Genomic DNA, 14,263 nt, shown 5'->3' on the forward strand with positions numbered 1-14,263 from the left:
TCCTTCCAAGAGCAGACGCTCAATTAACACTTGGAGAATGAGTGTGTCAGCATGAGGTCTAATTTATTATGATTTAATTCTATATTCTTAAATAAGCCAGACATATATGGTTATTTATCTTTCATTTTCTTAAAACACAGAGTAAAAGCATTTAGGAAACCAAATATTGACCATCTTACACTCTTTCTCTATTTCTTAATCCCACACGTTTTACTGCTGACTTTTTTTAAAAAAACATTTTCAAGGAAATGCTTATTCTAATTCCAAGTTATCTTGCACCAGATCAGTAAATAAGACAGAACTTTTCTCAACCTGTTTTACGAAATAGCAAAATTTTTACTCTTAATCAACAAATATGACCAATAGCAATCCTAAATTTAGATTACAATGATAAATAAAAGGAAAATTTGAAAAGTATGCCCCAAACTACAGATAAATCTTCAAATTATCCATTTAGAACAGAAACAAAGAGGTATTATACAGTGTGTTCCCTCCAGTAACACCCAGTCCTTCACTCCTTGGAACAGTGACTGCCCTCTTTAACTACAAAATGAAAAATTTGCTTCAACTTCACTAGGCGTGGGAAGAGCTGCTAGCCTTGACCTTGGAACACTTTCTGCCCATAGCACTACTGCCATCATTGAACGTAGCTGCAGCTTGGACTCTTTCTTTCTCATCTCTCAAAGCCTCTTCATACCAGAAGTGGAACGCACTGGGGACAGTTTGATTGACCTTGGCCCAAAACTCCAGTACCTTCATCTTGCTGGTTTCAGCATGGGCTCTTGGACCCCACAGGAATTCATAGCGTGCAGGATTACTGTTGGGCACTTGTCGGTACTCCAGGTATTTCAGCTTCACCAAATCTTGGGTGATGAGCTTTCTGGGCTCCCCAAATATGAAGTGTTTCTTCCCATCATATATTCTCATCTTATTCAGGAATTCCCAGATCTTCTCCTCAGTGGCACAGTTGCCCTTCATGAAGATCACGCCCAGGAGATTCAGCAGGAGACCTGTCTTGGGAAACCCCCTCCCACGAGTCACCGTCCCATTGTTGGGGAGATCCATTTTGCTGACAAGGACATAGGAGTCCTTGGTAGAATCAACTTTCTTTAAATCAACACCAAATACCACCTCCATGTTGAAAGAAGCTCTTTTAAGAATCTCAGGGAAGTGATTCTCATGCCTTTTTTGGACAACTTTTAGCATATCTGCTTTCATAATGGGCTTTTTCATTTTGTACATTTCCATCAGGAATTGCACCAACATCTTTGTCTTAATGGTTAGAGGGTCTGTGCGAGACCGCACAGTGGGGGATAGACCCTGAGAGAAGCTTTGCTTTTTCTCAGTTTTACTGTTGGCTCCCTTGTATGACTTTTTGTGATAAACCTCTACAGATGTAGTGGTGGATAGTGCTCTCTGAGGCTTCTTGAGAACACTACCTGACCTACCAGCAGACTTTTTCTGGATAGTAGCCCCCAAAATAAGAGGAGATGAAAAAGATACTTTTTTCTTCTGAGTTGCAGTGATCTGAGCACCCTGGTGACCCTGGATCTGACCCCAGGTCTGCTGGCATTTCTCACGTGCACGGAGCGTACTCTTCTGACCCCGAGGCATGATGGCTGTAATCAGGAACAGCAGGCAGGAGTATCAGCAGAAGAGCAGGTGACACCGGCACCTGGAGGAGAGAGAGAAAGAGAGGGTATGAGAGCCTTCAGCAGAGAGGTACCACTTTGAATTTAAAAGAAGACCGCCTCTGCAGTTTTCTGTGAGAGCACTGCTCTAGAAACCCAGAGGGCTTCTGTTCTGAACAGTTTGTCCTCTGAGAACCCTGTGAAAGTAATTAAAGTGTGCCTTAGGCCACAGCCTGCCAGCCCTGTTCTGTGTATACTGGGACTGAGAGCAGCCATGACATGTCTAGTCCTTGTGGATTTCCTTTTACTCTGGGGTAGGAGGTTTCTCTCAGTTCACATTTAGGACCATCATAAAAACTGTCAGGGCTGGGTCCCCTCCCCTGTGCTGCACTAAATTTGACACCTCCAACAAATGTCCTCATCTCCTTGGGACCACCTAAGAAGAGGTGAAGGAATGTCTCAGCCTCACCACCCCTGAGAGGAGGAACTAGGTGCTAAGAGCACTGTGGAGACCTACCCTTTCCTGGGCTTATTGGGGTTCTGACACCTCATTCATAGTCCTCATCTTGTCTCTAGATAGGACCTAGGACAGCTGCCTCTGCTGATCTGAGGCCCCTCACTTTAGATAAAGGCCCTCAGCAACCTAATGCCATTAAAAGAAGATGAGTTCACATATACCTGACCTCCATGCCCAGCCTCCTCAGGGCTGCAGGTGGGGAGTGGGGGACTCTTTGTTGTCTCTTCTTTATGTGGGAAGAGTGATATCACTAGTCCTCATTCAGGGTCCTCACTGTGACCCCTGTAAGGCTCTGGGTCTCCTCCCTCTTCCGTCTGCAGAACTGGGGCATGTAATTAGTTCAACCTTTCTGGCACTCCCTAGGCAGTCAGGGGGGCTGATGTTATTCCAAGGCTTCCCGGAGCTGAGAGAAGAAGCATAATTTGTGGGACTCTACTTTTTAGAGACAGTGTTCCCTTTAGCTTTCGCTCAGGTCTCTGATCTTGACTCCTAGTAGGATGTGGGACACTTCCCTCCATTAACCTAAGTCCTCCAGCCTCAGAACAAGGACCTAGACAGGGAAGTCAGGGACCCTTCCCCTATGAATACCTTTGCCTGGAACTTGCAAAATGAGTGCAGGGACGTTGTTTGTGTTGACACCTCTATTGCAGAGGGATTCCTTCATTAGCACTCAGGGCCCTCACCTTGACTCCAGTTAGGACCCAAGTCTCTCTTCCACCTGCTGAACTGGCCCTACTTTCTTAGACCAGGGCCCTTCCCTCCCTGAGACTTTCCAGGCAGACATCTGTCAGACAGCTTTCAAGGTGTTCCCAGGGAAGACTTCAGGGGCAGGACTTAGTGTGGCCCTCTTTGTTATAGGTTGGGGGATGGTGGTCCCTTTCGTCCACATTCGGGGTCTTGACCTTGACTCCAGAACAGTCCAAGGAATTCACCCTCTGCCGTAGGGATACCGTGCCCCTCAACTCCAGATTCTCCCTTCAAAGCACTTCCAAGGAGGTGGGGACAAGCTTTATCTGTTCACAGCTTCCTGGGGTCTGATGACTGACAACAGGGGTGGAACTCTATGGGACTTCACTGTTTTGGAGTCGGCAGTCCCTAGATTCTCATTCAGGGTCTTCACCTTGGTATCTTATCACAGCCTGAAATTTCTCCCTCTACTGACCTGAGTTCGCTAACCTCCAAACAAAACCCTCATCTCCCTGAATACTTCCCTCCCTGGATGGGGAAGTCAGGGCCCCCGCTTATGACTACCCCTATCTGGAGCCTTCTAAACTGGCTAGCAGCAGTGAGACCCTGTCTGAAAAAAAAAATAAAAATAAATAAAAAATACAAGGACCACTGGTGCTAACCAGGGGAATGCTAACCAGTAGGGCTGCTGCTGCTCTCTGTTGACGCCCCTCCTGGGAAGAGATCCCATCCTTTAGCACTCGGAGACTTCACCTTGGCTCCAGTTAGGGTCCAGGTCCTCTCCAACCGAATAACTGGGGCTGCTTCCCTAGTGAAAGGCCCTCCCTCTGGGAGCCTTTCCAGACAGAACTCAACCAGGACCTCCCAGGGTCAACCACAAGGGTGAGACTTTGTGGGTCCCCCTTTGTAATGGGCAGGGAGTGGTCCCTTCAGTCCCTGCTCAGGGTTCTTACCTTTACTCCAGATCAGTACTAAGAATTCACGCTAGGCTTCGGACCTGACTGAAACGATTGCACCTGTCAGGCCAACAGCCTCTTTCAAAGCAGAAGTGAGGATGAGCCACGTCCCGCTCGGGGTCTCCGAGGGCTGACAGCAGAGGATGAGATGCTGGGACCCCGCTGTTCTGGAGTCAGTGGTCCCTAGGTCCTTATTCAGGGTTCTTATCTTGATACTAAGCAGAGCAGAGTAACACCTCTACTGAGTGAAGTCCGCCAACCTCCAAATCCTCCCCTCCCATAGTCCCTAGAGGGGAAGTCTAGGCATGTTATCAGGCCATGTCCTGGGGCTTCAAAGACCTGAAAACAGGGTTAGGGATTTTGGTGGGCGCCTCTTTTGGAGAGAGGTTCCCTGGTTAGCACCAGTTGGCCTCATTTTTTTTCTTTCTTTCTTTTGAGACAGGGCCTCACTCTGTCTTCCAGGCTGGAGTGCAGCCTCGCGATCTTGGCTTACCACAAACTCCGCCTCCCAGTCCTCGAACTCCTGTGCTCAAGCGATGCGGTTGTCTTCGTCCTCCCAAAATGGGATTACAAGCGTGAGCCAGAGCCCTGCCTTAAAAAAAAAAGTTTCTATTTATTTATTTGTATATGTATTTATTTTGAGACGGAGTCTCGCTCTGTCACTCAGGCGGGAGCGCAGTGGCGCGATCTCCGCTCACTGCAACCTCCGCCTTCCGGGTTCAAGCGATTCTCCTGCCTCCACCTCCCGAATAGCTGGGACTACAGGCGCCCGCCACCACGCCCCGGTAATTTGAGACAGTGTCTCTCTCTGTCGCCCAGGCTAAAGCGCAGTGGCGTGACCTCAGCTCACTATGGCCTCGACTCCTAGGGCTTAAGCAATCCTCCACCTCAACCTCCCAGGTGACTGGGACTACAGGGGTGCTCCACTGCTGCCTGGCTAATTTTTTTTTTTTCTTTTTTTTTTTTTTTTTGCAGAGACAAGTTTTTGCCATGCTGCCCTGGCTGGTTTCCAACTCCTAGGCTCAAACAGTTCACTCGCCTGGGCCTCCCAATGTGCTGGGATTACAGGCGTGAGAAACCTCAAGGGCTTGGTCTTCATCTTGACCTTAGTTAGGGCCAAGACACCTCTGAAAAACTGAGGCTGCCCAGTTAGACAAAGCCTTCCCCTCCCTGAGACCCTCCAGGCTGAAATGAGAGGCAAGCCAGTTTTATAGCTCTGCCTGGGGTTTTCCAGGGTTAAAAACATGAATTGGGCTCCGTGAAGTACCCTCATTTGTGGGTTTAGTTTTCCCTTTTTTACTCACTCAAGAACCTCACTTCGCTGCTGGCCAGTCCTGGGACTCCACCTTCCGTTCCATGAATCCTGCTCAGATCAAGGTCCTCTGCGATCTAGGCTGAAGTTTGGATGAGCCACATTAGGCCAGGGATATTTGGGTCCTGAGAGAGCAGACGGCGGAGTCAGGTTTCTATGGGACATCACTGTTCTGGCTCCTCCTGTTCTTCATTCAAGTTCCTCCCTGATATCTGCCAGACCCTGGATCCTCCCTCTGGTTGACTGAGGTCACCTTAGGTCAAAACTCTCACTTCGCTGAGAACTCCGAAGGGTAAAAGAGAGGATGCTCAGTCTGACTGTACTGCCTGGGACATTCTAGGCCTGATAACAGGTTTGGGTAGATCGAGGAAGGCCCCTTTATCTTTTGGTGTGGTTGTCTTTCCAGTATTTATTTATGGGTGTCCTCCTTATTTTCTCTTGCCTCTCTGAATGAAGGCTTCCTGGGAAATGCCATATCCCTGCAAACTCTTGGACGATGTTCCTACTGCAAACCTTGCAAGTCTGTGCCCCAGGGCTAATGTGAGGTAAAGAAACTATAACACAAAGCAGGGAGTCCAGGGTAGGTGGTGGTTTGTCAGAGAAAAATGATGCTGATTTACTCTTTTCAATAGCCAGCATTAGCTTCTTATGTGACTTCTGTTTTAATTGATTTACTTCTTAAGGGGAAGGAGCTGTTCAGGATGATTGTGTGGTCCCTGATTTTGAGGTTATCTGACTGTGCATATGTAGATGATCATATTGTCACTGAATAATATCTCTTTCTCCTCTTTATTCATAGCTTTCATTTATTTTGATATTCTTTATTGCTTTGGCTATGTATTCCAATCCAATTCTTTGGGCACAGAATCCTTCTTTTTAACCCATGAGATATATTTGGAAGTATTGAGAAGAGAAGTGAATTAAGGAACACAAAGTCTGCTCCAGGCAGAGAGGAATAGAATGAAGAGTGTGGGCTCTAGAAGAATTCAGAACAGGAGTCTAGTCCCAGCCCTGTCACTTATTCTCCCTGTGAACTTGAGCATATTACCAAACTCCAAACAAAGAAATTATAAGCAAACAAAATGCTGCTTAGCAAGGACAACTATACAATTTATAAAGTGTTTGTGGAAGAGCCTTCCCCAATTGGATACAACTCAAGTCTCAAAATTTTTGTCAATGACCAATATTTTTTTCTAACTCCTAGACACCCTTCTATGTTAACCACCCCTGTTTTGAATTTTATTATTTATTTATTTTTTGAGATGGAGTCTCAGTCTGTCACCCAGGCTGGAATGCAGAGGCACTATCTCAGCTCACTGCAACCTCCGCCTCCGGGCTCAAGTGATTCTCCTGCTTCAGCCTCCCTAGTAGCTGGGATTACAGGTGTCCACCACCACGCCCAGCTAATTTTTGTATTTTTAGTAGAGACGGGGTTTCACCATGTTGACCAGACTGGTCGTGAACTGATCTCAAGAGATCCACCTGCCTTGCCTCCCAAAGTGCTGGGATTACAGGCATGAGCCACCATGCCTGGCCACACCGCTGTTGAATGTCCTTTTAATAGAGCGGGCTCTTGATTCTCCAACCCAGGACAAAGAGTGCCAGCACAGTGGCTTCTGGGCATCTTACCTCCCCTGAAGCTGTCCTCTTTCTTATTTCTCAGAAACTCACTAGAGATGATGTACATAGAACACCTAGGTTGTGCACTGTATTAGACTGTGCTGGGATAGGGACATAGAACACTTTTCACATCTATCCTAGGTAGGGGTTCTCTCTGGTTTTCCCACAACAGGAAAGTAAATGTTAGGGACAGTTTCCCATTCCAGGCTTAGTCTCTCAACACTGAAATGTACCAACTGCATAAAGCACCTAGGTTTGTGCACTGTGACTGTGTTCTCCTGCACTGGGACAAGAGCACAGGACACATTCCATCCCTGCCCCAGGTTCAGATTCTCTCTGGTTTATCCGTGAGCACAAAATAGCTGTTAAGAACTACTTCCCATTCCAGGCTTTGTCTCACACCTCTGAGAGGCACCATCTGAGGGCCTGGCCCCTCCCACAGCCTCATCTAGCCCACTACGTAGTTTCCCTTAAAATTACCTCCCACTGGGGGGACTTGAGGTTTCCTAACACTCCAAACTGCCTTGCTTCAGGGCGTTTACAATTGATTGCTCTCATCTCAACCTCCTCTGTTCCTCATTCCTCCTTTGTACTTGTTCTTTAAGTCTTAGAGAGTACCTCATCATTTTTTTTTTTATGACAGCTGCTCCTAGACTCTAAAATTAAATGGACAAGAAATTGATTTGTTTTGGGGAAAACATTCCCAGTACTAACACGAAGATTTCCAAAGAGCTGATGCTCAATAATGATTAAGGAATAAACAAGAGGTGAGTATGAAGTCCAATAAATTCGGATTTCATATCTCCTACATTCTTTAATAATCTAAGCAAATCCTGATACAAAACTCTTAATTTTATAAGAGAAAGACTAAAGGAATTAGGCAAACCAAGAATAGACAACCTTTAAAAAATATTTTTTGATCTCAACCATTTTTAATACAGTGTTCAATCACATTTCCAAGAATAATCACTACTCAAGAAAAATCACTATTTTTTTTTTTTTTTTTTTTTTTGAGGCGGAGTCTCGCTCTGTCGCCCAGACTGGAGTGCAGTGGCGCAATCTTGGCTCACTGCAAGCTCCGCCTCCCGGGTTCACGCCATTCTCCTGCCTCAGCCTCCCAAGTAGCTGGACTACAGGCGCCCGCCACCTCGCCTGGCTAGTTTTTTGTATTTTTAGTAGAGACGGGGTTTCACCATGCTAGCCAGGATGGTCTCGATCTTCTGACCTCGTGATCCGCCCGTCTCGGCCTCCCAAAGTGCTGGGATTACAGGCTTGAGCCACCGCGCCCGGCCGAAAAATCACTATTTGTATCACATTTCTCCAAAGCAGACATAAAAATGTCCAATAGCTATACAAAGATGTGCTCAACATCACTAACCATCAGGGAAATGCAAATTAAAACCACAGTGAGATATCATACAAGTTAGGAAGGCTATTATAAAAAAAAATAAAATAAAACAAAAGCAACAGAACAAAAACCCACTAGAGATGAGTGTTGGCAAGAGTGTACAGAAAATGGAACCCTTCTATACTATTGGTGGGAATGCATATTGGTACAACCATTATGGAATACAGTATGAGCTTTCTCAAAAATTAAAAATGGACTACCATATACCCAGCAATCTCTCTTCTGAGCATAAGGAAATGAAATCATCACCTCCTATAGATATTTGTGCTCCCATGTTCACTGCAGTATTATTCTCAATGACCAAGATGTGGAAACAACAAAAGTGTTTATCAATGGATGAATGGATAAAGTAATTGTGGTATATATGTACCATGAAACAGAAAACCAAATACTGTATGTTCTTTGTGGGAGTTAAATATTGAGTGCACATGGACACAAAGAAGGGAACAACAAACACTGGGGCCTACTTGAGGGTGGAAGGTGAAAGGAGAGTGAGGATGAAAAAACTGCCTATTGTGTACTATGCTTATTACCTGGGTGATGAAATAATCTGTACCCCAGACTCCCACGACATGCAATTGCTTATATAACAACCTGCACATGTACCCCTGAAACTAAGATAAAATTTTAAAAAATGTTATTTAGCCTCGAAAAAGAGATTCTGCCATTGCAACAACACAGATGAACTTGGGGGACGTTATGCTGAGTGAAATAAACCAGACACAGAAAGAAAAATGCTACATGCTATTAATCTCTCTTATATGTAGACTCTAAAAAGAAAAAAAGTTAAATACATAGAAAAAGAGAATAAAACAGTAGTTAACAGAGGCAGGGTGGGGAGGGGATGCAGAGATGCATGTCAAACAGTACAAAGTTGCAGTTTTGTAGGACGAATAAATCTAGAGATCTAAAGTAGAGTATGACGACTACAGTTAATAATATTGTGTTGCATACTGCAAATGTTTTAAGAGTAGATTTTAGGTGCTCTTAACACAAAACAAGGTAACTATATGATATAATGAATATATTAAATTGTTTACCTGTAGTAAGCATTTCACCATGTACTGTGATGCATTGCTTAACATGAGGATACTTTCTGAGAAATGCGTTGTTAGGCAATTTCATTGTTGTGCAAATATAATAGAGTACACTTACACAAACCTAGGTGGTATAGCCTACTACACACATAGGCTATTTGGTATAGCCTATTGCTCCCAGGCCACAAACCTGCACAGCATGTGACTGTACTGAATACTGTAGGCAAATGTAACACAGTGCTAAGTATTTGTGTACCTAAATGTAGAAAAGGTACAGTAAAAAATATGATATAAAAGATTGTTAAAAATCATACACCTACCGGCCGGGCGCGGTGGCTCAAGCCTGTAATCCTAGCACTTTGGGAGGCCGAGACGGGTGGATCGCGAGGTCAGGAGATCGAGACCATCCTGGCTAACATGGTGAAACCCCGTCTCTACTAAAAACTACAAAAAACTAGCCGGGCAAGGTGGTGGCGCCTGTAGTCCCAGCTACCTGGGAGGCTGAGGCAGGAGAATGGCGTGAACCCGGGAGGCGGAGCTTGCAGTGAGCTGAGATCCGGCCACTGCACTCCAGCCTGGGTGACAGAGCGAGACTCCGTCTCAAAAAAAAAAAAAAAAAAAAAAAAAAAAATCATACACCTGTATAGAGTATTTACCATTAATGTAGCTTGCAGAACTGGAAGTTGCTTGGGTGAGCCAGTGATTGACTAGTGAATGAATGTGAAGGCCTGGGACATTACTGTACACGACTATAGACTTTATAAACATTGTACAGTTAGGCTACACTAAATTCTCAAAAGTGCTTTTCTTTCTTTAACAATAAATTACCCTTAGCTTACTGTAACTTTTTTGCTTTATAAACTTCTTAATTTTTTTTAGCTTTTTGACTCTTTGTAGTAACACTTAGCTTGAAACATAAGCACGTTGTACAGCTGTACAAAAATATTTTCTTTCTTTATATTCATATTTTATAAGCTTTTTTCTATTTTTACTTTTTACATATTTAAACCTTTTTGTTAAAAATGAAGACAAAAGCACACACATTAGCCTAGGCCTACACAAGGTCAGGATCATCAGTGTCACTGTCTTCCACCTCCACATCTTGTCCCACCGGAAGGTCTTCAGGGACAGTAATACACATGGAGCTGTCATCTCTTATGATAACACCACCTTCTTCTGAAATGCAACCTGAAGGACCTGCTGAGACTGTTTTCATAGTTAACATTTTTTTTTATTATTAGTAGTAGAAGGAGTGCACTCTAAAATAACACCCGTAATCCCAGCACTTTGGGAGGCTGAAGCAGGCGGATCACTTGAGGTCAGGAGTTTGAGACCAGCTTGGCCAACATGGTGAAATTCCCTCTCTACTAAAAGTCCAAAAATTATCCGGGCGTAGTGGCAGGCCCCTGTAGTCCCAGCTACTCAGGTGGCTGAGGTAGGAGAATTGCTTGAACCCAGGAGGCAGAGGTTGCAACGAGCTGAGATTGCACCACTGCACTCCAGCCTGAACGACAGAGCAAGACTCCGTCTCAATTATTACTACTTTTAATATTACTACCTATTAATTAATATTAATATTTTAATATTATTATGTATTATTAATATTACTACTTATTTAATATTATTAGAATATTATTACTACTACTACTACCCTGTCTCAATTCTTATTACTTTTAATGGCAAAAAATGTAATTACTTTTCCACCAACCTAATTTTAAAAAAGTATAGTATAATAAAGCTATAAACCAGTAACATTGTTGTTTATTATCAGTATCAAGTGCTATGTACTGCACATAATTGTATGTGCTATACTTTTATAGGCCTGCTAGTGCAGTAGGTTTTCACCAGCATCACCACACACATGTAAATAATGCAGTTTTTAGCTCCATTATAATCTATGAGACCACCATTGTATATGTGGTCCTGATTGAAATGTCATCATATGGTGCATGGCAACATATGTCTATCAAAACATCCTGCTGTACAACTTAAATTTACACAATAGAAAAGTCCTTATTCATATGCTATGTTATCTTGTTCTGGACCACAAAGAGAGACCTAAGGACTTTCAATTTGTTGATAAAAAATTCCAGCACTTTTACATTTATATATGGAAAACAGAAATAAATATGTTATCCATGTTATTCATAAACACAGATACTGAAGCTGAATAAATCTTCTATTAAAATGAATACATTGTAAAAGTGCCAAAAATAAAAAAGATACATCTTCCAATTATTCAAGTAGAGCAAAAACAAAAATAAGACATACAATATGTTTGCCCTAGGTCGAAATTGGCTCTCCACTACTTAGAATGTTGCCTTCTCTTTTCAGCTACAAAGTGAAGCATCTGTCTCAGATCTCACTAGATGTAGGAGGAGCAGCGGGACGTGGCTCTGGTATGTGCCCTGGCCATGGCAGTAGCACAGCCCTAGCTGCAGCTCTGGCTCAGGCTCTCTCTGCTTCATCTTTCAAGGCCTCTCTGTATTTCATCCAGCCATGGAATTCAGGACCTCCAAGGGTCAACAGCAGAGCCTGAACTCTTCGGGACCCCAGTGTTCTGGGTGGGTGCTTTCTTAATACTTTAAGGGATCTGGCATTTGTATCTAACAGATCTTGGGCCTTATCTCTCTCCTGACCTAAGCTTGCCCTCCTTAGGCCAAGCTCTCAAGTTCCTGACAACTGTGAAAAATAAATGAGAGGATGCTCATCCTGACAGTTCTGCCTGGGACCCTCTAGGTCTGAAAGCAGGCAGGGACTAGTCTTTTTGTAATAACCAATATTCTGCAGTGTTTGTTTTTCCAGTCCTGATTTATGTATGTCCTCATACAGGCTCTTGCCAGTGGGATTAAAGCCTTCTTGGGAAACGCCACATCTCTGCAAACTCTTGAACAGTGTCCTCTCTGCAAACCTTTCAGAGAACAGGCCCCTGCCCTAGGAGTGATGCAATATGGGAAATCTACAGCACAAGGCAGGGGGCCCAGGATAGGTGGTAGGTTATAAGAGAAAAAGCAAATGTTGATCTCCCATTCTTGCCCAGCCAGATTAGGGTCTCATGTAACTTCTGTTGTGATATATTTGCTTTTTATAAGGAAGTGGCTGAGTCAGATGATTTTTTTTGTATGCCCTCATTTTTTGAATTTATTGAACATCACATATGTATGTAAATTCTGTCATCAAGATATTATTTTTTTTCCTTACTCAAACCTTCCATTTATTTTGATATTTTTATTGTTCTGGCTGTACATTACAGTCCAATAGTTTGGCCACAGTCTTTCTTTTTATTGCCTCTGGTACATGTTGCAGTAATGAGAGGAAAAGTTAATTAAGGAACAAGGTCATCCTTAGTCTGAGAGGAGTGGCACAGTCTGGGCTTTCGACTAACTCAGACCAGGGTTCTCATCCCAGCCCTGTCATTACTAGCAGTGTGAACTTGGGCACGTTACTAAATTCTATGAGCCTCAGGTTCTGCATCTATGAAATGGGTTTGGTAAGTCCTGTCTGGTAGAACTGGCAGGATGTGGGTAATGAATGGAAAGCACTTGGCACACAGACTGGCATGTATTGGATCTCTTCTGCTGACTGGTAGCTGAACTTTCAGACCAAAGATTTCCCCTCCCCTAGACCTTATATAAAGAAGTGATGAGGTGCCTCCCCTAACATTCCTGCTCTGAGTCTTCTAAGGCTGATATCAAAGGGTGGACACTTTGTTGTCCCCTCTATTCAAGGTTATGTTGTCCCCTCAGTCTCCACTCAGATTCCTGATTTTACTCCTGGCAGGGCCTGGGGATCCCCTCCTTCTTGACCTGATGACATCTCCTCATAGTGAGGCCCACACTTTCCTAAGACCCAACAAGAGGAAGCAAGGATGGCCTCATCTGGCTACATACTTGCCAATGGTGTCACAAGAATGAAACCTGTGGCAGGCAGTTCAAGACCCTATCATGGGTAGTTCCATGCAGGGTCCTAACTCAGGGTCTTACATTTTTAACTTCTGGACAGGCCGAAGGTTTCTTTTTCTGTTGATGTGAGACTGCCACCCTAAGATCAAGACCCTCACTTCCCTTGTTACCCTTGAGTAGGACCTGATGGGAAATTCCAGCTGACATTTCTGCTTGGGGTCTCTGAGGGCTGACAAGGATTTTGTGTGGCTCCTACTGATGTGGGATCTGTGGTCCCTTACTCTTCCGTTTCCTCATCCTTATTCCTGTCACATCCTGTGCAAATCCTTCCTGTTTTGACTTGAGGCCTATCTCCCCATATGAAAGGAATTGAAGACCAATTCCCTGGTACTCCCTAAGAAGAAGTAAAATTTGCTTCATGTTGCCATAACTGCTCATGTTCTGCCTAGACTAACAGTAGTGGAAGGAATCTGTGTTACCCTCACTGTTATGGGGTAGGTGTTCACCTCAGTCTTCAGGGTCCTCACATGACTTCTGCAAAACCTAGAAATCTCTCTACTGACCTGAGGCTGCCCACTTTGTTAATATTTTTCACCTCCACGAGATTACCTGGGAAGAAGAGAGTATGATGCATCATGTCATCATGTCCAGGTCTCAGGTCTGACAATAGGGACAAGGTTCTATGTGACCTCTTCTTTCTGGGAGGGGTCCTTCATTGTCACTCAGTGTCATCATGTTGAATCCTGTTAAGGAGCCAATCTCCTCCCTCTACTGAATGCGGCCTCCCTATTAGTCCAAGGACTTCATGTCCCTGAGACCACTCCCCGGCCCTCAGCAAATGTGGTGTAACCTCAGCCTGAAAGCTATGCTTATGGCCTCCCAGGGCATAACTTCCTTTTCTGTTCTTTCTGATGAAGTCTCGCTCTGTTGCCCAGGCTGGAGTGCAGTGGCGCGATCTCTGCTCACTGCAAGCTTAGCCTCCCAGGTTCAAGCAATTCTCCCTGCCTCAGCCTCCCAAGTAGCTGGGATTACAGGCGCCCACCATCATGCCCAGGTAATTTTTATATTTTTTAAGTAGAGACGGGTTTTCGCCATGCTGGTCTTGAACTCCTGACCTCAAATGATCCACCCACCTCGGACTCCTAAAGTGCTGGGATTACAGGCATGAGCCACTGCATCCGGCGGCATAACTT

At 44.4% G+C, this 14,263-nt stretch overlaps 1 protein-coding gene across 1 annotated transcript; it reads right to left on the reverse strand.

Moving 5' to 3' along the window:
• Positions 1–46: 46 nt before the first annotated feature.
• MAGEB3 (MAGE family member B3) lies at positions 47–1,660 on the reverse strand. The gene has a single exon (XM_033201333.1). It carries the CDS (start codon positions 1,612–1,614, stop codon positions 574–576), a length of 1,041 nt encoding a protein of 346 aa, XP_033057224.1. The 5' UTR covers positions 1,615–1,660; the 3' UTR covers positions 47–573.
• Positions 1,661–14,263: the final 12,603 nt, after the last annotated feature.

This window comes from Trachypithecus francoisi, unplaced genomic scaffold, assembly GCF_009764315.1.
Source record: "Trachypithecus francoisi isolate TF-2019V2 unplaced genomic scaffold, Tfra_2.0 Lachesis_group6, whole genome shotgun sequence".
NCBI classification, from domain to species: Eukaryota; Metazoa; Chordata; class Mammalia; order Primates; family Cercopithecidae; genus Trachypithecus; species Trachypithecus francoisi.

Coding starts and splice junctions, on each gene's coding strand:
- MAGEB3 (XM_033201333.1), bottom strand. CDS start 1,614: ATGCCTCGGGGTCAGAAGAGTACGCTCCGTGCACGTGAGAAATGCCAG.